This window comes from Aristolochia californica, unplaced genomic scaffold (genome assembly GCF_029961685.1).
Source record: "Aristolochia californica isolate CCGP_79_NKW_82.1479 unplaced genomic scaffold, dmAriCali1.0.hap1 SCAF_12, whole genome shotgun sequence".
In the NCBI taxonomy this organism is placed as follows: Eukaryota; Viridiplantae; Streptophyta; class Magnoliopsida; order Piperales; family Aristolochiaceae; genus Aristolochia; species Aristolochia californica.
In genome coordinates this window covers 26,361,478-26,385,800 of record NW_027181793.1, presented here as the reverse complement: position 1 = coordinate 26,385,800, position 24,323 = coordinate 26,361,478, and the positions used below count along the sequence as shown (strand labels likewise).

General features: G+C 39.6%; 3 protein-coding genes and 1 pseudogene across 3 annotated transcripts; 2 read left to right on the top strand and 2 right to left on the bottom strand.

Moving 5' to 3' along the window:
* Positions 1-545: 545 nt before the first annotated feature.
* On the bottom strand, positions 546-2,292 carry LOC137946369 (uncharacterized). Its single transcript, XM_068792638.1, has one exon. The coding sequence runs from the start codon at positions 2,243-2,245 to the stop codon at positions 767-769; it is 1,479 nt and encodes a 492-aa protein (XP_068648739.1). The 5' UTR covers positions 2,246-2,292; the 3' UTR covers positions 546-766.
* Positions 2,293-14,102: 11,810 nt separating this feature from the next.
* On the top strand, positions 14,103-19,641 carry LOC137946787 (protein EMBRYONIC FLOWER 1-like). The gene is made up of 3 exons (XM_068793086.1): positions 14,103-14,257; positions 14,682-16,128; positions 17,161-19,641. The coding sequence occupies exons 1-3, from the start codon at positions 14,103-14,105 to the stop codon at positions 19,639-19,641; spliced, it is 4,083 nt and encodes a 1,360-aa protein (XP_068649187.1).
* A 1,364-nt stretch (positions 19,642-21,005) lies between these two features.
* LOC137946786 (cyclin-dependent kinase F-1-like) lies at positions 21,006-22,538 on the bottom strand (annotated as a pseudogene).
* A 200-nt stretch (positions 22,539-22,738) lies between these two features.
* On the top strand, positions 22,739-24,185 carry LOC137947020 (protein PLANT CADMIUM RESISTANCE 8). The gene is made up of 4 exons (XM_068793314.1): positions 22,739-23,039; positions 23,175-23,246; positions 23,343-23,555; positions 23,952-24,185. The coding sequence occupies exons 1-4, from the start codon at positions 22,778-22,780 to the stop codon at positions 24,035-24,037; spliced, it is 633 nt and encodes a 210-aa protein (XP_068649415.1). The 5' UTR covers positions 22,739-22,777; the 3' UTR covers positions 24,038-24,185.
* The last annotated feature ends 138 nt before the right edge of the window (positions 24,186-24,323 follow it).

The following is a 24,323-nucleotide window of genomic DNA, read 5'->3' as shown; positions in this document are numbered from 1 at the left end:
AAGGGCGGATACGAGGTTGAAGCTACTTTTCAGTGAAAAGCTTCAACTAAAGAAGATTCCAGAGCCAAGGCCAGCCAGGCAAATCCACCCTTCTTCCCTCTTTAACCTCTATCCTCTTTCATTTCCTTTTAGGATCTTTCTTTAACCCTCAAGCCTCTCGTTCGGCAGATTCTCTCGATTTTGCTTTCTTATCCAAGTGGCACTTCATACGCTTACTGGGGTTTCTTCCTTTCCCTGTATTTCTGCAACCAAACATAAATATAACCCGACTGAACTGGCCAGTGAAGAATTGTTGCGTTAGTGACAGTAAACCACTCGCACAAACTGCTCGGTGGGTGTATTGGAAATCTTGTAATGACTCAACAAATGTTGATAAAATATAGCCGAGCTGAACTACTGTTGTAGTTGAAATTCATATCTTGTTTCCTCTTCCTCCATTCTTTCACCCACCCGATAAATTGGTGATACATCTCCAAATTTTGTAATGTAAAGACGTAAAATTGAACTGCAAATACTTTTTTTCTTATTTCTTATGCTGTCTTACAATGAGGATGGAGCGGGAATTATCTGTCAAACTCTATTATGATGATTTAGTTGGACAAGACCAGAATCTGGGGGGATAGCAGGCAAGCCCCAGACTCCTTATTAGCATTACAGTTCTCACGAAGCTAGTAAATTAAGAACAACGGCAAACATTATGGTAACAATGAATGTCGTATCGAAGTAGTTCTGCTGCCTTACTTCCTCTATCTTGATGTCTGTTTGCCTAGGAGTCGTATTCGTGATGATGGAAGCTGTTGGCAGGGTCCTTGCGGCTGCCGGAAGTCTGCCGGGACAGGTCCTTGCGGCTGCCGGAAGCTTGCCTGGACAGAGCCAGGTGGACGCCGGGGCTGCTGAGGTCACAGGAAGCATTGAAGAGGATGGAGTTGTTGACGCTCTGGACATTGCTGTTCACGAATGCGCTCACGGGTGTTGTCGCCGGGTTCGTCTTGTTTTTGTCCTTTTTCGTCTCGTCTTCCTCCTTCGCTGGGTTATTCTGCTTCTTCTTGACGGAGGTCGAAGAAGGACGACCCAGCTCCATGATTGCGCCCTTGTTTTCTCCCGCAATAGTGATCACCCTCATGTCCGTTTCTTCTTCGTCTGAGAGATTCAGAGTCGAGTAAGAGTGTCTCTTGAAGCCGTGGTGATAAGGTTCGGTTTTAGTTGGGGCTAACCTCTGCTTCTCTTGCAATTGAATGACGGGCTTCGGCGGTGAAGAGATCTCGGCCTTGGGAAGCAGACGCTTCACTTCGGGCTCTGGGTGGTCGGGTTTGAGTTGAGGGGAGGGAAGGCGGAGAGATGGGAGTGGAGAGGAAGGTTTGATGGTCTTTGGAGATTTGACTGGGGATCCTGCAATAAGGGACACAGACGGCTTCGTGGTTTTTGTAGCGGATAACGGAGGAGATTTAGTGGCAGGAGCAGGAGAAGTCTTAATGGTCTTCGGGGACTGGACGGCAGCAGAGACGGTGGCTTTAGGTGGAGGAGACTGCGGCACGGAGGAGATCCCACCTGTCGTCTGCTTCGATGGCTGTGGGGAGGAAGGCAGCGAAGAAACTGCTGGGCCGGACTTTGCGACCTGTGGCAACTGCGACACGGAGGAGATCCCACCTGTCGTCTGCTTCGATGGCTGTGGGGAGGAAGGCAACGAAGAAACCGCTGGACCGGACTTTGCGATCTGTGGGGACTGCGGCAATGAGGTGGTCCCACCATTTGTCTGCTTCGGGACAATTTTCGGCGACTGCGGCACGGATGAGGTCTCACCCTCCGTCGTCCTCGAGGCAGGGGCGGATGGGGGAGCTAGTCGGGGAGACTGCGGCACGGAAGATGCCCCGCCATTGGTGGGCTTCGGAGCGGCCGTCTGCAGCGGTGACTGCGGCACCGAAGCGGTCCCTCCAGCGAAGGTCCTCGCAGGAAGCCTCGGCGACTGGGGCACCGAGGAAGTCCCTCCGAAAATCGCCGGTCGTAACACCGGTGAGGATGGCAGGGAAGCGGTCGCGCCGGGGGGTCTGGCAAGGATTTGGGTAGTGGGTGGAGGTGGAGCAGCAGGCATCGCGGGCAAGATAGTTTGGGTACGGATGAGAGGCTGCCTTTGGATGGGTTGCGGCTGCGGCTGCGGCGCAGCCGGAGTTGGGTCGGCTCTAATCATAGATCCTAGCCGAAACCAGGGACGGCCAATGGTCGGCGCAGGTGGCTGCTGCTGCTCCATCACAGACGAAATGCGAAAACTGGCAGTAAAAAAACGTTGACGGTTGATTTATGGGCTTCGCTGATCGTCTTTGTTCCTCCAATTCGAGTATTTGTAGTAGACGTGAAGTAGGAACTAAATGGACGGATGATGACTTTGAGGTACGGTTTACAGCTGCAGGCAAAAAAGAAGAAGAAAAGGGTAAGGGCTAAAGAGCTAAAGAGGAAAAGCATCAGATTCTGAGAGTGAGGAAGACAGCAAAACCCAACCAAACTGAGGGCATGAATTCTTCTCTTCTTCCTCAGTAACCACACCATAGCCGTCAGAAAAATGAAATGTTCTCGAGGAGCTTTCCCCTTTCTTGCTGCTGACTTTGCTTGCGTCCATTTCCAGACTCAGATGCTCTCTGCTCGCTGTCTTCACCTACTCGCAACAGGCATTAGAATCTTCACCGCACCCGGCCTCCCAACCCATCATATTCTTTTCACACACACGCTTCATCTATGCTCCTCTTTCCCTCCTTCAATCTTCCACCTTTGGTATTGCAGCAAGCAATTCAGCTTCTTTCTCCACAGGCAGCCAGCGGAGATTCTTCACTGTTTCTGAGCGCCTTCATGCATGCGAGCTCGGTACTGCTCAGGTGGTTTGACGTGGGAAGTGAACGAGGGATTCTGATTCGCTTGCCATTGTGTGTCTGGTCGTTCGTGCAGGTTCCATCTCCACTGTCATGTGCTGTAAAGTCTTAAGAGATGCTTGAGAAGATTTGATAAAAACCACCACACTTCGAAGGTGGTGAGATGATGTAATTACAATGGAAACAGAAAGTTTACAATGGAGGCTGATTATCCTCAACAGTATCTTTACAAAAAGGAAAGCGTTTGATCAAGGCGAAGGATCTTCAACAGTATCTTCAACAATGCTCTCTGTGTTAGGAGTTGATGGGCAGAAAAGCACGTTCTCTTCCTTCCTGGTTTATTTATTCTCCTTTGCAGCTGCCCTGTTTTAGCTTTTAAGATTCAGATCATCGCGGACAAGGCCACAATGAATTAACCAGGAACATATAATTAGCGGCTCAATGACAGTTTATAGTCCTTTCAAATATTAATTTTAAAGTATGCTTGAGGTGGATACAGGGCAGTAGTAAGAGTTTTGGTTGGTTTGGATTTCTAGTTGTAATGAAGTGTAACATGGCATCAAACTCTCTAACACTTCACCATAACCCATGAATGAGACCCTTCCACATGTATCCAGTAGAGGTGGTGGCACCTTAAGGAGGATTGAAAGATGGTCTTATCTTGATTGTATGACTACTACATGGTGGTTCAGTTCATTATACTCAGACCAAGCCTTTAATACCCACAAAAAGAGATCCTCAATTGGGAATTTAGTTGTAGGCTTCCATCTTGAACTATAGTATCTGATTGCAAATGAATCATATTAAAATGGCTCCTTTTATATAATAGGTGCTACAGTGTCCAAGGTTAATTTGAGATAGTTGTTTATAATAACTATATATATGCCACTCTTTGTATATATATGCTGATCTAATGCGAAAAACCATTAGTGTAAAACATGCGAAACACTATTTCAACCATCCAATCAACGACTATCTCAACCGTCCGATCACGACTGAGATAGCCGCTTCGCATCAAATGGCTTTTTGAATTGGATCAACTTTGTGTGTGTTCGTGTGTGTATATATATACACACACACACATACATAGATATTATGTTTTGCTATATATGGTGTTTTTTGTTATTATTATAAAATATGGATGGTTGTTGGAACAAGCATCATGAGGATGATCCTCAAGGAAGGTTAATGCCGTTTGAGGAGGTTTCTCAGTTTTGAAGAGGAGTTTTTGCTGGAATTTTGAGGTTACATATAACAACTTTTATCTTTATAAAGAGATACTATTGTTGTGTCTAGGGGTGACATCGAATTGAGCCGAACCCGAATTTGACTATGTCCGAACCGATATTGATTTAAATATTTTCCAATAATTATAACCGAGTTCGAGTTTGAGCTCGAGCTCGAGCCGAGTTCGAACTCGAACCTATATTTAAAAATTTTCATAAAATACATGTCAAATAAATTGTATATAAAATTATCTATACATTGTTTATAAAATTATTCATAAAAGCTGTATAATCATGCATAAACTTTATTCAATAATCAAACACAAAAAGATCATTGAAATATCAATATTAATTTGCAATCACCCAAATAAAAACTATATATCCAGTATAAATTTATAAACTCTAGTTCTTTCTCTTCGTACTAAGGAAACAAAATACAAAGTCCCCTTCGCATGAGCAAAATCTCCACGTATGGCAAAAACAAAAGAATAAAACTTATTATTGTCCGATAAAAAAATACTCTTACTACTAATTACTTAATGTAATGAAAACTATTAAAATTACCAAAATAAGAATAAAATAAAAATCAAGTAACTGGTAGCATTATCTCCACAATCTTCTTCTTAGGTTGTAATCATAGAACAAAATTTATGGTGTTTTCAGCAAGAAGTCACTGATACGTTATCTCCACAAGTTACATGATTTGAGCAACAAAATAAATGCACCAACAAACCCATATACACGCACTTGCTCATTGCTCAAATTAAAAAGAGAAACATAAAATAAAATAAACCACAAAAGTAAGAATCTCAAGTGAATACCTTAAATCAAACCAGCCAAACAGTGCACATCGATGCCCTCAGGAACAATCCGCCGGTTAAGCTGGTCTCTAACATATTCCTCTTGGCTATTCTCGGCTTTTATTCAGAATAAGCCTTCTGCCTGAGGACAAGTTCACACATTTTTGTTCATTAAGATGTTGCCATAAGTTTAAGCAAATCCAAATATCAATCGTATGAAAACATACTTGCAGACCTCCTTGAGAATACAAGCGCCTCTGCATCATCAGAAGAAGTATTCCTTCTTGACTCATATGAACATTACATAGATTTTGTAGAAACCACAAAAATATTTGCACTTTACAGAATCAAATGCCATGACTGACAAATACATAATGTGTATGTGTTGTTTATGTAGTTTGAACAAGTTTAAGAGCCAAGAAACATATTTGTCTGCATTCCAATATTGATTCCAAAAGGCCATAAACCATTGAGCACAAGGACGCCTGCTTTCTTGGTGCTATGGAGCATTTTCATAGATATTAGGTAAATGAATTTCATCTTCTTCTCCTGGCCTGTAGTCTTTGACTAAATTGAGTTAAGCAATTAACATCCTTTTTTTAAATACTGACAATTTTCTTAAAAAACAGAGGGAAACATAGCAACTAGAGAGAACCATATTCACAACAAGATGTTGGAGTAGTTAACATCTTGATCTCTAGTCTGAGTGTGAACCAGGTGTATAAAGAGGAGTTATACACCTGCTTCTCTCTTTATCACCAAAAAAAAGAAAAAAAAGAGAAGCATCGCATATTAAAAACTGAATCCAACATATGGCCCTCCCACTTCAAATGTGTCATCAGCTATTTCATATGTGAGTACAGGCCGAACCGAAACAAAATACTTTTTCTTGATGGGTGTAATCCGTTGGACATAGATCCAAGTTTTCAATTTTTTTCTCCCGTTTCTGGTGGTACCAAGATGCCGCTATACCAAGAGATTTTATCTGTTTCTCCGGGAAAATGGATATCTCCAGATAATATTTTCAGTTTAGACATGAAAATACAAAGGCTGTATAGACGTGAAACTTCTCCATGCCTCTTTCAAAAAAGAAAAGAAAAGAAACTTCTCCATGAAAAACATGAAAATTTCTAAAATATGAACACGTCTACCAAAAACTTATCTAACTCCCAAAACCAACAAGAACACTTTTTTTTTCTGAAACACCATAAGTGATACGCCGGCTGCCAAATCCTGATTTTCCCTATCTATTCCTCCCGGTTCCGACTTCCGAAGAATGAAGGATGAAATTGAAGACCCCTCCCTCAGCTCGGGCACTCGTTAAGTTAACGAGCAAGTTCGCGAGCACCATGGTTCGGTTGAGCTCTGGTTAACTTAAACGAGCCTGATTTGAGTTCGAGATCCAGATAAACCGAATCGAACCATGCCAGAACTGAGCCTAACTCAACCCCTAATTGTGTCATTCTAAACTGCAGTGATATTCCCATGAGAATATTGTAAAAGTTAGTGAGTAAACCTGGCCTGAGGCTTGGAATTTTCTAATATAGAAAGAAGTCTTTATTTGTCACTGCGAATAGATGCATGTCACCACAATGAACTAATGGGATTCTCTTGTTTTAAAAGACTTTCACTTTTTCTGTTTTAGACGTTTTAGTTATTGATTATACGTCAAGAGCCTCCAGGCAAACTACAATCCATTTCCAATCCTGATTGATATTGTTCTTTTGTGAAGTCTTAAAGAAAAAAGAAGCCAGAGAGGGTCCCGTCCCAGTCTCAAGTCATTTACAGCCATCGGTTTGATTACTTATCTTGTTATTTATGTCATTTTTGACTCATTAAGCATCAATGGAACCTAAACTGGAAAACTTGGAAATTTTGATTTGTTGCCTATTAATTGCCTTTATGCTGTGACGTTTTCCCTGTTAGACATATCTCATCTTGCAGATTGTGTAGGCTTTACGCTTGCAATGTAGAAAAACCCCTTTGCTGTTGTTTTGGCGTCTCCCGAATCTCATTCGAATCGTATTTTTAATGGCCGACGTGCTTCATCAGGTTCTTCTCTGGGTTCATCTACAGTGTCGGTTTCTTTTACTTTTTTTTTTTTTCCTTTAAAACATTATTACACTTGTTGATTTTGTATTAACTTTAGTTTATGAAAATGTATCCAAACTGCAACGAGTAATATTTGTGGAATTTGGAATTGTAATTCCCTTGGTGAATCAGTGGGTCTTATTCAAAGGATAAGAGTATAAATTCTCAGCGCACAAAGCTTTCTTTTCAGTATGACAACTTTAGACTCTATTTGCTCTATAGAAAAACCTTTTTTATCACTCAAAACACTGTTAACTTTTACTCTTTTCTGAAAAAAATATTCATAGCTTTCCATGGAAGAGTGTTTTAAAAATATTAACAGAGATAGCCTCTGACACTAGCCTGAAGAAATAATAAAAAAGAAATGGCCTGAATGTTGAGACCAACTAAAGCTTGGATGTTACGAGCTGGTAATTAAGATTTATGTTAGGATTCTGTAAAGATCTAACTTATGCCATGAAATAATCATCTATTCATATGCAAACATGAAAATGGAGAGCCTATATCGCGCTGAAATAGGTATAATGGGTTAGTTTCTAATTCACATCTTCTGATCTCACCTGCCTCTCTCTCACCTGAGAGCTAAGAACAAGAAGAAAAAACGAGAAAGATTCCAGTTTAGCAAAGCAATAAGTAATATATCTAACCTGAAGTTGAAATTGTCAGACACGGAAGCAGGTCTGAGTGTTCTGAGTTTCTGACAGGTCCCAGATGGGTGATGTCAACTATTCCATCCAGTTACCATCTTTCCGAAACAATAAACACCTTCACCATGACAGCTTCTTTAGGTCAAACTCAATTGATCCCATTCAAAGTGGAAGGAGAAGGAGTGTAATTATACTAGGCATTCAGCCAAAAAGATGCGCTTCATTTTCCAAGACAAACGCCAGAAAGTACAGAGTACGTAGACTTGTGACCTGGTCTAGCTTGTCTGGACCCTTCTACAGTGATAATGTTTCTGGAATCCAGACAGCTTTGGAGATGTTTGGGTATTCAGATCCAGTTTGGGCTGTATCTTGGTCGGAAGCATTAGGGCGAATAATCGGAACCAACAGAAGATCTAGCAGACCCAAAAGATGTTTTTTTTTTTTTTTTTCAGTTGCAGATGTAATCGTCTATTAAAGAGAACGAAGGAGTTAACGGGCTTCCGCAGAAACAATATGATCAATTGGAGAAAATATATGAATCTAATAATCTGCACGATCATGTTCATTAAAGATGGGATTTAAAAGAAAGAAAAAAAGGGCTCTTTTCCAGTTCATAAAAAGCAAGAACTAGTGAGTTGCATTGTGCCAATCTTTAATATAACAAGTCCATCTTGTTGAATGAATCAATGGTCACGGCTGGCATGAAATGATTCGAAGAAATAAGCACGGGATACTGCTACAAAAGAGAAAACTTCTTACCTTTCTTCTGAAGCTGGTATTTATCAACGAAAGTACTTAATTCATGTAGAACTTAAGTGACCCAACAGATGGAAGGCCTTACCCTGCTCCATCAAGACTGTAAAAGAGCCATAAAAAAGGCATTCATTTATAGTAGAAGAAGATATTGGGACTGTTATAGGAAGAACCATAGTAAAAGTTGGGATTTTTTAGTCTATAAAATAGCCTCATAGACATCAAGGCTTAATTAGTTCTTTCCAATCATATAGAGAAGGCGAATAGGACCTTATCTTCTCACATGAAGAGGTCTCATTTACCTTCTAAGTGATAAGGAAAGCACTAAATTTAAAATAAGAAGCTTATAGTAGGATAATTGAAAAGTAGAGGAAAGTAGTGTTAACTCTTGATGAGCCCCATAATAACTTAACTAAGCTTTAAACAAGTTCACCTGTTGGTATAAACAAATCAACACTTAAAAGAAGAATTACTGCAATCACATTTCGCAGAAATATTTATTTTTAGTTTTTTTTTCTAGCTTTACTTAATTGGGTTAATCAACACTTAAAGAAGTTTTAAGTCCGCTTAAAATGCTTCAACCATGGTTTCGAAATAGCAGGAATAGTAAAACCAAAAGAAATAAAAACCAGGAAAAACCAACACCTTTCTGCTCGATAGCCACCGATTTCCATTTTCTGGCTTTCTGATACCTATGCCCAGAAAAACCCAATGGGACCCGGCTCGTTACGGGGTAACCTTCACGAAACCACTCTTGGGTTTTCCCAGATATTTGTCTGATCAAATATCCGAAGATTACGATCTGCATTGGAGGCTTCTTCTTCAGATCAACAACGAAACTACTCCTCTGAGATCTGGATCGTACGAGATCTTTCGCGATGGTTACATCTCTCTCTCTCTCTCTCTCTCTCTCTGTCTTACTTGTCTCCATTTTAGCTTGGAAATTTTTATTAGGACATTTGAGGGCATTTTTTCAGAGATGTGATGGTTGGACTGCGAAGAGGATGAGATGGCCGGGAGAGGGAGCAGTGTGGGGGAGGAGCTGGGGGAGGGGATACCTAAAGGCGGGGTAACCACACAAAATGACCCACAGAGACTGGCCTCTATTGCCAATTTTCTCGCTGGTTTGTCCCATTGCCAGCCCATTGATGGGTTCCAGACAAAACGTTACGGGGAAAGGTAAGAACGTCCATGTACCCTGTATGTCCACATTTGTCATACATGGTCATCCATACATGATGCATGATTATGATGATGACGATCAGTTTGACCACTCTTGACCGTTTGGCGAAGAAGAAGATCAAGAGACCGGAACTGGGTCTTCTTCTTTCTTGGGTGATCTCGTCCGCAACTCCTGGTTAAATGATCATCTGAGGTGTAAGATGAAAAAAGAAAGAAAAATGGAAGTAAGCCGTTTGAACGCGGAATTGTGAAATCATGCACGTCATTTGTGAAGCACACGTAAGAAATTAAAAGTCTGTAACGCTTGCCAAACTTGAGCGGATAATCCGGACTCTGTGATTCACGCGTCATAATTTCTGAAGAAGAAGAGCTTACAGAAGATGGGTGATAAACACAATCTTATACTCTGGCAAAATTTACTCCACAGATTGATTCGCGACTTATTGTTAGAGAACTGTATGAACCTTCCCGAAAGCTGCAACCCAGTAACTTCGAGTGCCATTTCAAGTGAACCAATCTTTTCTGTATCGAGTGCCTCTTATTACTTGAACTAAACTGGTGGTTGGATATGTGAAATCGGCGCCAAAAAAACACTGCAAATGGGGTGTGTCTCTGCTGACAGAGATCTTTAGTTAGCGATTTACAGAGTCGTTGATAAATGAAAATCTTAAACAAAAACCGCTGGGACATTACGTGCTATCGTGGAAACCGAAACGTTTCATCAAAATATAATCTAATCGGTGAACATTTCCAAGTTTCGGAAATTTCTAGCTGTGTCTAGTGCCTTTACACAGTCGGTTCTTAAACAACAGTAAAGATGCTGAGAAGAGTGTTTGCTATATTAAGATACAGTCGATGGACATCTTTTGCAGCAAAACAACTTACGGAGGAAAAGAACTGACGTCCATCGTCACGTAAAGAATCCATTTCTGTTTTTTTTAGGGTTCATTTCGAGTTTGTGGACTCTGCCAGATCCCTTGAAAGATTCGAAGGTAGGACGATCTTCCCTTCTTTAGGAAAGTGAGAAGGATGGCAATGAAGGGAAAGCAACGAGAGAAGGACGCCAACAAAAGCCAGTATTACATTTGTTTAAACTTGTAAATTGACAGGCCAGTGAAGTTAAAAGTCTGCTTTCACTGTGTTAACTCTACTTAGAAGTGTCGATTAGTAAATGTCTGGTTTAAGTAAATTAAGCACGTATTCATCTGTTTATGTGTGGTGCATAAATGAATAGTTTGGTAAAAGGTCACCCACCACTTGCTCAGGTTTTCAGTCCTCTCTCTCTCTAAATCTCTATGAGTAGACACCTGAAAGTGAAGCTAAAATGAAAGCCTAAGTAGAGAGAAATGAAGAAAGGGCTTAAGATAAAATTAGAATCACATAAAAATGTGTAGGAAAAAATTTCAAAGTAAGAGAATGGAAGAACATAACTAAAGTGTAAGAAAACTCAATTGGACCTTTTGGGCTAGATCACTCTAAACATAATGTAACTTTCACAAACACAATTTTTCCCATCCTTTTGCTTGATTGTTTCACTTGTAGTCCCAAATATTTCCAATGGTCGCCTTCATTAACATTACTAACGAACTTTTTAAGCTCTTCTTATAAGTTTCTTTTTTTAAAAGCACCGGTTCGGTTTACAACGGTTTGTTTGCTAAGAGATCACTATAAACATGATTACACACACAAAATTTTCTGGCATACGTTTACTATCATAATTACCTACTATTATTTGGACGGGTCATCATACTTATCTCGTAATCTCTTCGCATGGAATCTCATAACTACAAATCCTTACACCTTGCAATGTATCAAGCACTCGCGGTACAAGGAGTGTGCTGTATAATAATTATTGAAAATTTTAACTTTTTAAACTTTTAAAAATCAATTTAAAACTCTGGAAGGATACTTTATACTTATAGAGATATCTCTCCTTGTTTAGTTACCTCATTTGATTAACACTAATCCAAATCACTCTTGGGAAGTTTCCTAATTTAAAACCAAAAACCCACCTCAAAATGGTGAAGAAAGCTAGTAATTCGGAACACCTAACTCTATCACTATTAAGGTTGTGTTTGGAATACAGAAAGTGGAGAGAAAAGAGACGGAAGAGAAAAGAAAAAGAAAAGAAAAAGAAAAGAAGTTTATTTTTTCTTGTTTGGATGCCTATGGAAAATGAGAGAGAAAACTAACCATTAGTTCTCTGGAAAAGAGAACTACTAGTTAACAAACAAATCTAACCATGGATTAGGTAGCTATATCTGCTGTTTGTTACCCAGTCTCTCATCAAAGGTTAGGACTAACTTTCTTTCTGTTATATGTTATCTTACAATTTTGGCAGCAGGCATGACATATAGACGGAGCTTCAGTGTATACACAGCTGAGAGCGGTGGGAAATGGGAGTCACACAATGGCACAGGTCACTTGTCTTGACAAGACACTGAAGAAGGTACACATACCAACTATAGTCATCAGTGCATAAAAAAAACTAGACGCTGGAGTCATTTTAGATTTTTAGAGGGATGAGGCCTTTCTGAAAATTTCTCGTCCTTGTTTTGCACTTCGCATAGTGAGTGAGAAAGTTTGAAATGGGTGGACACAGATGGGGGGTGTATATTAGGGTTAGGGTTAGGGTTTTGTGAGGAAAAGGGGAGCGGCGAGGGGGTTTTAGGGTTTCCCGCTAAAAAGGTTCAGGAGGCGCGGGGTGGTGATGTGGAAAGCACCGAGAACACAGGATAGGATATCGCCCGTTTCGCCGCACGCTCTCATTTTTCTTACATATAACGTCATGCCATCTGTCGTTCTAACACATGAAATGGCCTGGCATGGCATGCGGGATTTTAAATAAACTGCGAAGACGGAAGTGTGAAAATTAGAGAAAAAGGAGATATCACTACAGGATGTTCTTGCTCTCTCTCTCTCTCCCTCTCTCTCCTTGACTCTTAAACCTAACGAAAAGCGATAGGGTTTCGAGCGTCTCCGCGTCGGGATTTTCGACCAGGCAGCGGGATTTTCCTCGTGGAATTCACCGCTGAAACTTTTCCCGGTGGACGACCGCTTTTTCAGTGCTGGATCGCTCATTGGCGTCGGAAATTGGAGTGGGTGACTGAGCCGATTGACGATCATTTCGTCGGATGTTTTTCTGAAAGATCGGGTTCTACCCTTTTGGTGCTTGATCGGTAATCTGTTGGTTCTGGAAGAGTTTGCGTTGGAAGTCAGCTTCTTTTTCTCTCTCTCTTTTATTTCTTTTTAATTTTTTTTTTCTGTCTTTCCGTTTCAACTTTTCTTACTTTCCATTTGAGCGTTGCTGGAAGTGACGATGCGGCTTGAGCATTCTGTAGATTCTTTCGATTAAAGTTGCATATGATGGAGGCGTTTTTCTTTTTTTCTTTTTTTAAGATATCAAGTTTAGATGGTGTTTTGCTTCCAGTCTTTCGTATCCATTGATGGGTTTGAGTTCGATGATAGAATAGGGTTTAGTGTTTGAACCTCGGAACGCTTTGCGGACTATCATCCGAAAGATACTGGTTTCTTTTTAAGTGAAAAAAAAAAGTATTGTTTTTATGATGCTGTGGGAGTTTCCGTAAGTGGTTTTTTGTTGAATCGTCCGTTAGATTTTATGCTGCGGGTGAAAGTAATTCTTACTTGCTTCAAATTTCTGTGTTCGATACAGTGGACAATATATGGTTAATATGAAGTCATTTTATGTTATTTTATGATACCTTCCATATTCTTCGGGAGTGCGCTTTAAGCTACTGTATCGGCTTCATCATGCTTCTCGACAGAGAGGCGGTTTATCACATCCTGATGGGGCTGCCATCTACTGGAAATATAACTTAACATGCAAGTGCTTTGCTTTTCGATCTGTGGCTTTCACTGTATCGTGGAGCTTTTGGAAGTGTTCTTTACTGTTGAGTAGTGGCCTTCCGTTAAATCTTTAGAAAAACAAAAATAACTCGAGACATGTTGTTATTCGACTTTCCATGTTTTTCTTTATTGTAAGTTTGACTTCTTTGTCATTTGCTTCTTAAACTTCATAGTAAACATTTGTTTCCGTTTTTATGGTGCTTTTTAATGAGTAAATAACACTTTCCTTTTGTGTTTACTGCATGATTTGACATTGCATTCAGATCTATTGGTATTATAATATTGTGCTGAAGAAATGTTTTCATGCTAGGAACGTGGAAGTGTTGGATCTATGAATAGAACCTAATATGCTTGATCCAGGTTTCAACACCCCTTTTGTCGTCTTGGTTTTTGAAAATTTTTCATGTGATTTTGATTGAACCGTTGATTGTTATCAATTGAAAGGCAATCAGACTTTCAAAGTCCAAAATTTCCCAGTGTTCTTTTTTCTAATAGTACTTCTATTTATCTTTATGTGTGAACTGTATCTTTGTACTCTATGAAATTCTTCTAGTGAGAGGGGAATTACTTTGTAGTAAGACTTCTAGCTAGTTACTGCCACTAAAAAAGAAGTATTATTTCTGTTTTTGCCTTTAGGAATTATTACTTATTGAACTATCATGTGATCCAGTTGGTCGTATGGATGATATTAATGAAGAGGACCCTAATGCTGGAAGATGTGAATCAGTTCATGTCTCTAAATCTGGAGAGCGTATCACTGTATTGAGAACATCAGAGAATGACAATGCTGTTGAGAAGCAAGAGACAGGCAAATGTAGACACTTCTCTATTCGGTAAGTCAAAATTATAATTAGTACTTTTAAGTAGTTTTTTTATAAACATAAATAGTTTTCTAAGCAAAAGTACTGGAATAGTGTCTTCTGGTCATGTTGTCTTGCAGCTTTTCTTGCAAAAAAACAGAAAAAAATTATTGCAGTTGTGAGACAATGTTGATACTCGTCTGTGTATGTAAAAGATGATTAGTTGGGGTCCTCACTTAATCATAGAGATACTTATTTTCCAAGCCTATGGTGAATCTGGTGAACTGATATGTTGGGTCTCAGTAACTGCTTATGCTTCTTATTAAACATGTCGGTTTTATGTGCACATCTTTTCTTGGACTTGGTAGGTATTCTATTGATAAAATATATGATATTAGGAATTAATAGGATATTATAATTGAGGTTCTTTGATTAAGTCTTTATCTGTTCTCTGTAGACGCTATGTTGCTGAGACCCGTAAGAAAGATTGGAAAAGTTCCTGGCCTTTTCTGAGGCCTGAGGACCCCCATAAACTGGAGGAATACCCTATGTTTCTACCTTCCTTATCAGTTCCTGAATTTAGATGGTGGCACTGTCAAAACTGTCTAAAGAACAATGGCACTGATAGAGCTGGAGAGGTTTTGATGAATTGCTTAGGTGAACAAAGACCAAATATTGCTCTTGTGGATGGGAGGGGTCTCTTGCCATCCGATAACTCAACCAAGTTGCTTCATGAAGTTCAGTCACCATCTGGAAAAAGCAAAGGGGAAGAAAATGCTGCAGCATATGTGTTAAAGAGTAATGCACCTGAAAATGATGTCACATCCATACACCCATTTAGTGGGGATGCATCAGAGAAGATGGTCCAATATGCTTCTCCAGAACAAGATAATCAAGTGACGGAAAATAATGTGAATCAAATAAATTATGAAACCATTTGTGATGTAATTGATGCTGAACCATGCAAAAGAGGAGAAAGAGTTACAGAAGAGGCAGGTGAAGTTACAATTACCTTTGATCTAAACAAGCCTGCATGTGACCTATCCTTCAGTGAGACTATAAGTACTTCTAGACCTGTGTCTTGTGAGCCAGTGGCTTCAGAAACTGTGGTTTCCAAATCTCTGGGAAATGAAGAGGGTTTGCATGAAGTACTTCCAAATCAGGAAATTTTTGTTATTGGGTCACATCTGGCGAGTCCAATATCCATGAAAAAAGGAATAGCAGAACCTGACTGCATGAATGATCTTGAAGTTAGTGTTGAAATTACTAAGGATCATGGGGGATCCCAACTTGCTGATGTTGTCACAGGAGAAGAGATATGTCACAATGGTGTTGCAATTCCAGTAAGTGAGCTTGATTTCCTGGAATTAGCTGAAAGTGATGATGGATTTCCTCCAGATAATTACAACTTGGACACTGGTGAAAGTCCATGTGGTCCTTCAAATGTCATTTTACAACAGAAAAGAATGAAAAGGATGCGATCGATGACTGATATTTTAAAAAGTGAACACTTGGTTTGCTCAAATGAAAACAACAGGAACCCAAGTAAGAATAAAGGAAATAAGCAAAAGAAGGTGCCTGGGGTTGAAAACAGCGAGTCTTCCCTCATGTGTAGACCAAAGGACATGCTTGAAAAACTTCAGGGTCATGTGATAGATGATGAAAACAACAGACCTGAAATTGATACTGAATCAAAGACTGAAGAAAAGGATAAAGGAAACATCTCTGCAGAGAAGGAAAATAGTTGGGTAGCAAGGGAAGAGATGCAACATTTGACTCTTGATGATGATGACTTTTCTAGAGAGCCAGCAACCAAGAATAATGATACTGCCCAATCAAAGAACATTATGAGCAAGAAGAGCAAAAATTTGCCCAGGATTCATGATTTTAATTCTTTGCCACAGGTATTTCTCCTGATGATGTTGTATTTGGATGAATATACTTTGCTTTATGCATGCCACCTTTGAAATGATTTTGATAAATTAATATTTTCCATGTTCAGAATGGTATTAGACCCAGTGGTAGTAAGATATTTGTTCATATTGAATACTAATGACATCTATGTTAGTCCAACATAGTAATCAGGAATAAGTATAATGTTTCTCAATTAAAAGTTATACCCTCTTTCTTATATTTATAGAAGCAGGTAGTTCTTCACTTATTATAGAAACTTCAAGACAGGATAGAAGATTTCCTGATTGATTAAAATATCTTCATGAATTTCTGTTAGAACAAGAAGATTATCTGCATTTTTCATGAAAATATGTGCACAGTCTTTGTCAGTTTCGATTATTCATCTTGGAGAAGAATTATCTGAAGTTGTATACCTCACAGGTGTGAGATCAAGCAGTTCAAAACCTTATTATGCTTGAAAAATACTCCATTTTTTTGCATTTTTTGGGAGAAATGGTTGAATCATTAGTTCTGATGGTTCAGCTTAAGTCATTTTTCTTCTATAACAAAAGAGACCATGTGAAGGAGCACCTTGACAATCATGATTAGGAGCCTCTATGAATATTTTTTCCTTGTAAACATTCTAAAACATGCTGTCAAATATTTATATCAATTCCAATTTGGATAACTACCAAGAGAAGGTAATTCACACCTGCAAATACTAAACCACTAACAGACTGCTCGATGCCACATAACTACCTATAGAAATCATATACTGAGAACTCATGGCATCCTTCAACATGACAAAACATAAAACGTATCTGCAATCTACACCAACTTGAGATATTTAGGAACATATTAACTTTCTTTCCCTTTTATTCATTTTTTCATATATTTATTTACATGATTCCACTTGTTTCCAGAACTGCCAGTTTACTTTGTTTTTAATAGAATAAGATGTTATAGTATGCATATTTATGCTTTTAAATAAAAATATAGTATGTATATCTTCTAATCATTACAAGATATTGTTAACTAAACAGAACCCGCCCTCCCCTTTCAATTTTTTGTTTCAGGAATCCCCTGGCATTGGCAAGGGCAGGACATTCCAAGATTCTAAACTGCCTCAGGAGGTCATTGCACACAAGAGAGCAGCTCCAGTAAACAATGAAAGACATCAATCGGCTTCTTTGGATGATATCCCTATGGATATTGTAGAACTCTTGGCTAAAAACCAGCAGGAAAGATGTCTTCAGCATGATGAAGCAGCAAAGGAGGGGAGAGTTGACAAGTCAGAAACAGCTCAAAATAAGAGCTTCAACGTAATAGATTTAACTGGGAAAAGCATGGAAAATTATGAGAAGAAACTGAAGAACTCTTCACATACAAGCAGCAACTTGAACGATATTGGCCTCAAACAGCCAGAAAGATGTGCTCAAGGTTTTGTTCCTTGGTCACAATCAAAGCAAAAGAAAACTGGATATCAGTTCCGCTCTCCTGATCTTAGCAGAGATTGTGAAAGAATGTCTCTTACTTGCTCCCAGTGGCTAGAGCAATGCCACAAAAATCAGATGGGTTTGCCAAAAAGTTCTTTTGGACCATCCAAACATGGAGCCTCAGTACCATTGCATACCATCCTTCATGATACTAGCTCCACTAAACCAAGTTCATCTACTACTCCAGAAGGTAGTTATAATCTGAACTCAACAAACCTGGATTTTTATCTTCAATCTCAACAGAACAAGGTGAAGTTTCAGGCTGAGATGAACAGGGAGCACTTTGTACCATCCAAACATGGAGCCTCAGTACCATTGCATACCATTCTTCATGATACTAGCTCCACTAAACCAAGTTCATCTACTACTCCAGAAGGTAGTTATAATCTGAACTCAACAAACCTGGATTTTTATCTTCAATCTCAACAGAACAAGGTGAAGTTTCAGGCTGAGATGAACAGGGAGCACTTTGTACCATCCAAACATGGAGCCTCAGTACCATTGCATACCATCCTTCATGATACTAGCTCCATTAAACCAAGTTCATCTACTACTCCAGAAGGTAGTTATAATCTGAACTCAACAAACCTGGATTTTTATCTTCAATCTCAACAGAACAAGGTGAAGTTTCAGGCTGAGATGAACAGGGAGCACTTTGTACCATCCAAACATGGAGCCTCAGTACCATTGCATACCATCCTTCATGATACTAGCTCCACTAAACCAAGTTCATCTACTACTCCAGGTGGTAGTTATAATCTGAATTCAACAAACCTGGATTTTTATCTTCAATCTCAACAGAACAAGGTGAAGTTTCAGGCTGAGATGAACAGGGAGCACTTTGTACCATCCAAACATGGAGCCTCAGTACCATTGCATACCATCCTTCATGATACTAGCTCCACTAAAGCAAGTTCATCTACTACTCCAGGTGGTAGTTATAATCTGAATTCAACAAACCTGAAGTTTTATCTTCAATCTCAAAAGAACAAGGTGAAGTTTCAGGCTGAGATGAACAGGGAGCACTTTGTACCATCCAAACATGGAGCCTCAGTACCATTGCATACCATCCTTCATGATACTAGCTCCACTAAATCAAGTTCATCTACTCCTCCAGGTGGTAGTTATAATCTGAATTCAACAAACCTGGATTTTTATCTTCAATCTCAAAAGAACAAGGTGAAGTTTCAGGCTGAGATGAACAGGGAGCACTATGTACCTTACTCATATCCTAATGCTGCTAAAGGTCCAAGCACAGGCGAGCAAATGGAATTGCAAACGAGAGAGACAATTCCTGCCATGCACTTGTTAAGACTAATGAATCAGGGGGCATATTCAAGTACACCTGCCACATTAAGAATGCATGAAAACCAGGGGAGTTTTCTCCAGAAAAATCATTTTGGCCAAGCTCGTAAGTTCTTTGACCTCGAGAGCAGTGGAATAGCTGAGACCAACAGGCCCTCTTTACATCACAAGTCATTTCAAAGCATTCATCAAAAGCTGCAGCAAGGGAAACCATTTGAACTCTTGCCACCAATGGCAAGGGTCAGCTCAGTTGGCTCTCCTTTACCTGATATTCCCACCCATTCTAACAGTTACGGGCTACCAGTTGGGTTTACCTCCGGGTTTCATACTGAAATGCAGGCTTCTTCTTCCCAGGCTCATGAGGAAAAGAAAACAAGAAATTCTCAGTCACTTGGACCGAGTACAAACCTGAGGCCAAATGATTTTGTGCCTGCTGTTAACATCTCTTCATATACTGACGCTTTGCGTCTGAGGGGTATTCTGACAGGACATAACATTGAACAAAATAATCAGAAAGCACCGGCTTTGCCTGTCGAAAGCAGTAGCAACACTGAGTTTTGTAGTGTCAACAGAAACCCTGCTGAATTTAGCATGCCTGAAGATGGAAATATTTATATGATTGGAAGTGAGGACTTGAAATGTAGAAATCTGTCTCCTCTGAAAGATCCAGATGCACGTAAGAGGCAGAGAACACTGAAGCTGACAGCTATTCAAGGGTGCTAAAATTTTATGGGATTTGAAAGATGATGGATGATGCCTCAAGGAACCATAGTTGAGGTTTTCTCTAGTTGTTTGGAGTACTCCTTGCTCTTTCATCTTGTCAAGGTAACATTACTAACTGGAATCTGCTTTACATTGAATGAGATCCTCTGCTTCATGCTGCAGGTCTTTATCAATTTCTCGTATTTGATTGCAATCAAGATCCATGTTTCATGTAAATCTGATAGTTACTACTCAAGAAGCCATACCTTGAAGAAACGGCATCAGTATAGTGGCTACTTATGACATACTTCGATGGAGGCTTGGCGGGGTGAACTATGGAGGTAGGGAATAAATATATCATGTGGACTAAGTGTGTTGAATGGTGTTTTAAGGTGCAGCTTGAGGACTGATGAGATGCTCCTGTGGGGCGAAGTTTAATAAATTTGAATGATATCTACTTAGGGACAGATATTTTGTTATGGTAATGATAATAGCTTAGTTGAAATAAATTAGTTGAACATCAGTCTTTATAAATGAATAATTATAGGAATAAGTTGTTCTGTACTCGTATCTCCCAGTTTGGAGTTCTCCAGAAATCTTTACATGGAATCCATGTTTTTTATTCATATCAGTATGAAAATATGCATCTATAGTGAAAATTTTTAGCATTGCAGGGCCTGGAGTAATTTTAGGGGAAAATTGCTTATGTTGCTGTTCGTGACACTTTTTTTCTGGCTCTGAACCATTACCCTAATGCTTCGGGCTTCAACTACGCAGCCTGACCTAGACTTGATAGTCTTCTGTTTATCTCTGTTCTATTATCGACAAATGAAGGTTATAGTCAGCAACTCAAAGATTTGACTGAACCAGAAATGCGACTCTCTCTCTCAAAATTGTACTCCTTTCGGCCCAAAAAGTTCCATTTTCCAAACACTTCGTAATTTACCCACAGCAAAGACTGGAGGAGAAACATATCAAACACTCCATATTTCATCCTCTTCCCCCTCTCTACTTCTTTGCTTCCACATTTCTCCTTCACTCACGCTCGAATAGTTCTCATTCCTGCCCTTGGCACCAAACTCTGTTTGTTTCTCTTAACTTTGAGCTCTCTTATTTATGGCAAACTGGCAAAGTACGGTATCAGTGACTAAAGCAGGATTGTAGAGGAGCGCCACGACAGTACGGCATCTTGAGTTCTTGACCATTGCCGCCGTCCAAAGGCCGTAGATGTGTCCTCTGAACGGGAATTGCAACATTCCATACTGAACAAAGACATTTGACAGAAGACCCAAATAAATATCATAGAAATTGACATTTTACATGTTGTTTCTGACCACTTGGAAATTGCTCTTTACGAATACCGGATAGAGATACCTGCATCACTTTTAATGATAATTATAATCACTCCACCCTCTTGGGGAATCCTCATCTCGCAAATCTTTCGAGGATGGAACTCTCAACTCACTAACAGGAACTGGTACAGGGTCTTCATTCAGATACCTATCTATCTTGAAGCAGTTCCATCGCACTAGCCCTGTTCACTGGATCATAGAAAACGAGTCTACCCACAAGTCCTATTTCAGATGCAGATCTGCTTGGCAGACATGATTCCAACCCAAGAGGGTTTTCAACCTTGTTAAAGAAAATCTTGCCATAGTCGGGAAGTTTTGAACAACCTGGCCATGTTTCTTCATCTATGTTGCCTAACACATTGATTATCCTCCCAATTTGATCAATGTCTGAATTTCCAGGGAAGAGAGGCTGTAGACTGAGAAGTTCTACAAAAACGCAACCTAAAGACCAGAGGTCTATCTCGTGCCCATAATTTGTTGACCCATTGAGTAGCTCTGGGGTCCTGAACAATCGTGTCCCAACGCAGGAAGTGAATACTCCGGATTCGTCTTCTTTCCCTTCTTCTGCATCATAAGAATAACAAGAGTTCTTGAAGGAATCCTCCTCCACATCACTTGTGGTACAGGTAGCCAGGCAAGATGCATCTCCGTCTTGATATTTTGTTTCTTTTTTTCTGTTTCATCCACAAATTTGTGCACCTTGAACTGTTCTATCTGTTGTAGATAGTTTTCTTCCGGGATACTTGGTCCCATGGGTTCAACACTTGTATTTTCAGAATCTTCAGGGCTTGAATTTTCTGCCTCTTGGATAACTTCTGACTGTTGAGTCATGGTTATTTGGTTTTGAGGGTTTTTCCCAAGCAAGCTATTTTCTGTGGCAGGAAATGGAGGTTCTGGAAAAAGTATCCTCGACTGCGAAGACAAAAAGTAAACAATGTCACACTAGCGTAGACACTTAAATACATTAACTTTGAGATTATTTGATGTGTTTCATCAGTAGACAATGAACAGCAGGGACAGAGACTAAAATACATTAACTTTGAGATTATTTGATGTGTTTCATCAGTAGACAATGAAACAGCAGGAACAAAGACTAAAATACATTAACTTTGAGATTATTTGATGTGTTTCAGTAGACAATGAACAGCAGAATCTATGCAAACTCCAGTAACACTGTATAGATATTAAAAAAGAATGATCCATCATCAGGCAGTAAATGAAAAAGACTTAGCATTAGGCAGTAACGAGCTCCTACAGATGCAGTTAGTTCACACCAAAGGACCAGTTACAAGATGAATTTGGCAACTAATAAGTTCATTTACTTGGTCCTCATCATAACCCCACAAACAAGCATTGTCTCTGTAAATTGACCTGAGGTACAAATGTAAATAATTATCAAAATTATATCCATATGCCATGAACCCCAAGAATCCGTTTTCTAAAGAGTATTCCTTTAGACTGTTCAATGTTTTTTCCCTCTCACATTTGAACGCATTGAAGAGTCGGAAACAGAAATGCAGTTCCTTACCTGCCGGCCTTCACCTGGAAGCTGGTACGTTGTATCATTCACAGTATTCTATTTGAAGTTCATTTTCCCAGGTCACACCATTCACTATCATCCTTGAGAAAAACAGAAGAAAGAGTTTCTTTTACTTGGACGCACCCCATAAGACAAATTAGTCTACTTCAATCCAGTTAGAGATTTTTCAGAAGATTATTACTATGTTACATTGATTCAACTTTTACTTCTTCTGCTGATACAAACAAGGACCTCGACTCTTAGAACCAAAACAGCTCCTGATCAAATGGGTAGAGTTCAGCGCAATGAACAAGCTGCAGTACCCCAGTTGACTCAACACATAGACTCTCTGCCTCAACCAGAAGCCCCAGAAGCCCCAGAGGCCCTTGATGAGATAAATCATGCCAAAGAAAGCCCTCCTTATGTGTCGTTTCCACCGCAGACAGCCCCTCCAGAAGACGTGCCCCCGCCGGACTTGGGTGGTTTTCAACCAATTGGAAAACCATGGACTACAGGACTGTTTGATTGCCATGAACACCTTCCTAATGGTACTAGCCATTTATCCTCCCTCTATGATACAGTAAGATATGTTTTGCCGTAAGAATTAGAAACAGAAGCATGAAGAGAGTGAGATTAATGAACCCCTCAAAGTTGATGTTCTAACTGAACTATTTTCTCTCCAGCTGTTTTGACAGCCTTTTTTCCTTGTGTAACATTTGGCCAAATAATGGAGATCCTGGAGAATGGTGCGACAAGTAAGGGAAAAAGCAAACTGGAAACCATAAAAATTTTTGTTTATTTGCCAGGCCTACTGCAAGAGAAGATTTTAAACCAAGTTGGGTTTTTTGCAGGTTGTGCTCTAGGCAGTCTCATGTATCTTTTGTTGGCGCCTGCCTTTTGCAGCCACTGGATGATGGGTTCCATGTATAGGGCAAGATTAAGGAAGAGATATGATTTGGTGGAAGCTCCAACACAGGACTGCATTGCTCATGCTTTCTGTCCTCTTTGCTCCCTCTGCCAAGAGTTTAGAGAACTCAGAAATAGAGGGATTGATCCTTCTTTAGGTACAACCAAAATGCCTGCTTTTGCTTGCTTTCTGAGGTTGGGTTTTTACTTGTATCTTGGAAAGGATTTGATCTGAAATTTTAAATGTGAATCTTTGAAATGAATGCAGTTGATTTGCAATCGACAAAAAGGGCATCAGTTGCTCACGCCCTTACAAATCAAGCATCATTCTGTAATAGTTTCCTTGAAGATGAGAGATCAAAGCATATTTTCACCATTAATTTCTCAGAATAACAAAATTTAGTCTAAGGATGTTAAACAAAAAACCAGTATTAGAAAAATCTGCGTTTCTTACTTGGTTCATTCATCCAGCTTTGTTTGAATTCTAGTTAGCCTCCTTCACCTTTTTCCTGTGATAAAAAGATTCAAGAAACATGATGTCTGCCTTACTGCAGGGTGGAATGGGAACTTAGCTCTGCAGCAACAGCTGGAGCAACAAATTAGGAGCGATCCTCCGGTGAACCAGTCCATGTTTAAGTGAAGCCTGAAGGCCCTCTCACAGTTTCAACATGTTGGTTTTCATTTTCTTGATGCAAAGATCAGCGATCATTCGCAACTTTTTAGGAAGACCTTATTAATAACCATTCCCATTTCTGTATTTCGTTTCTTTGTTCTTCCTTTCCATTAATTTTTTTAAAGCAAAAAACATAGATTTTCTTATTTCACTTGAATATTTGCTAACATTCATCTTAGTTTATACCTGTCTACCGTGCTTTTGATTCAAGGAAGAGCACAAGATTCTAGTTACTTTGAAACTCTTTCTTTGA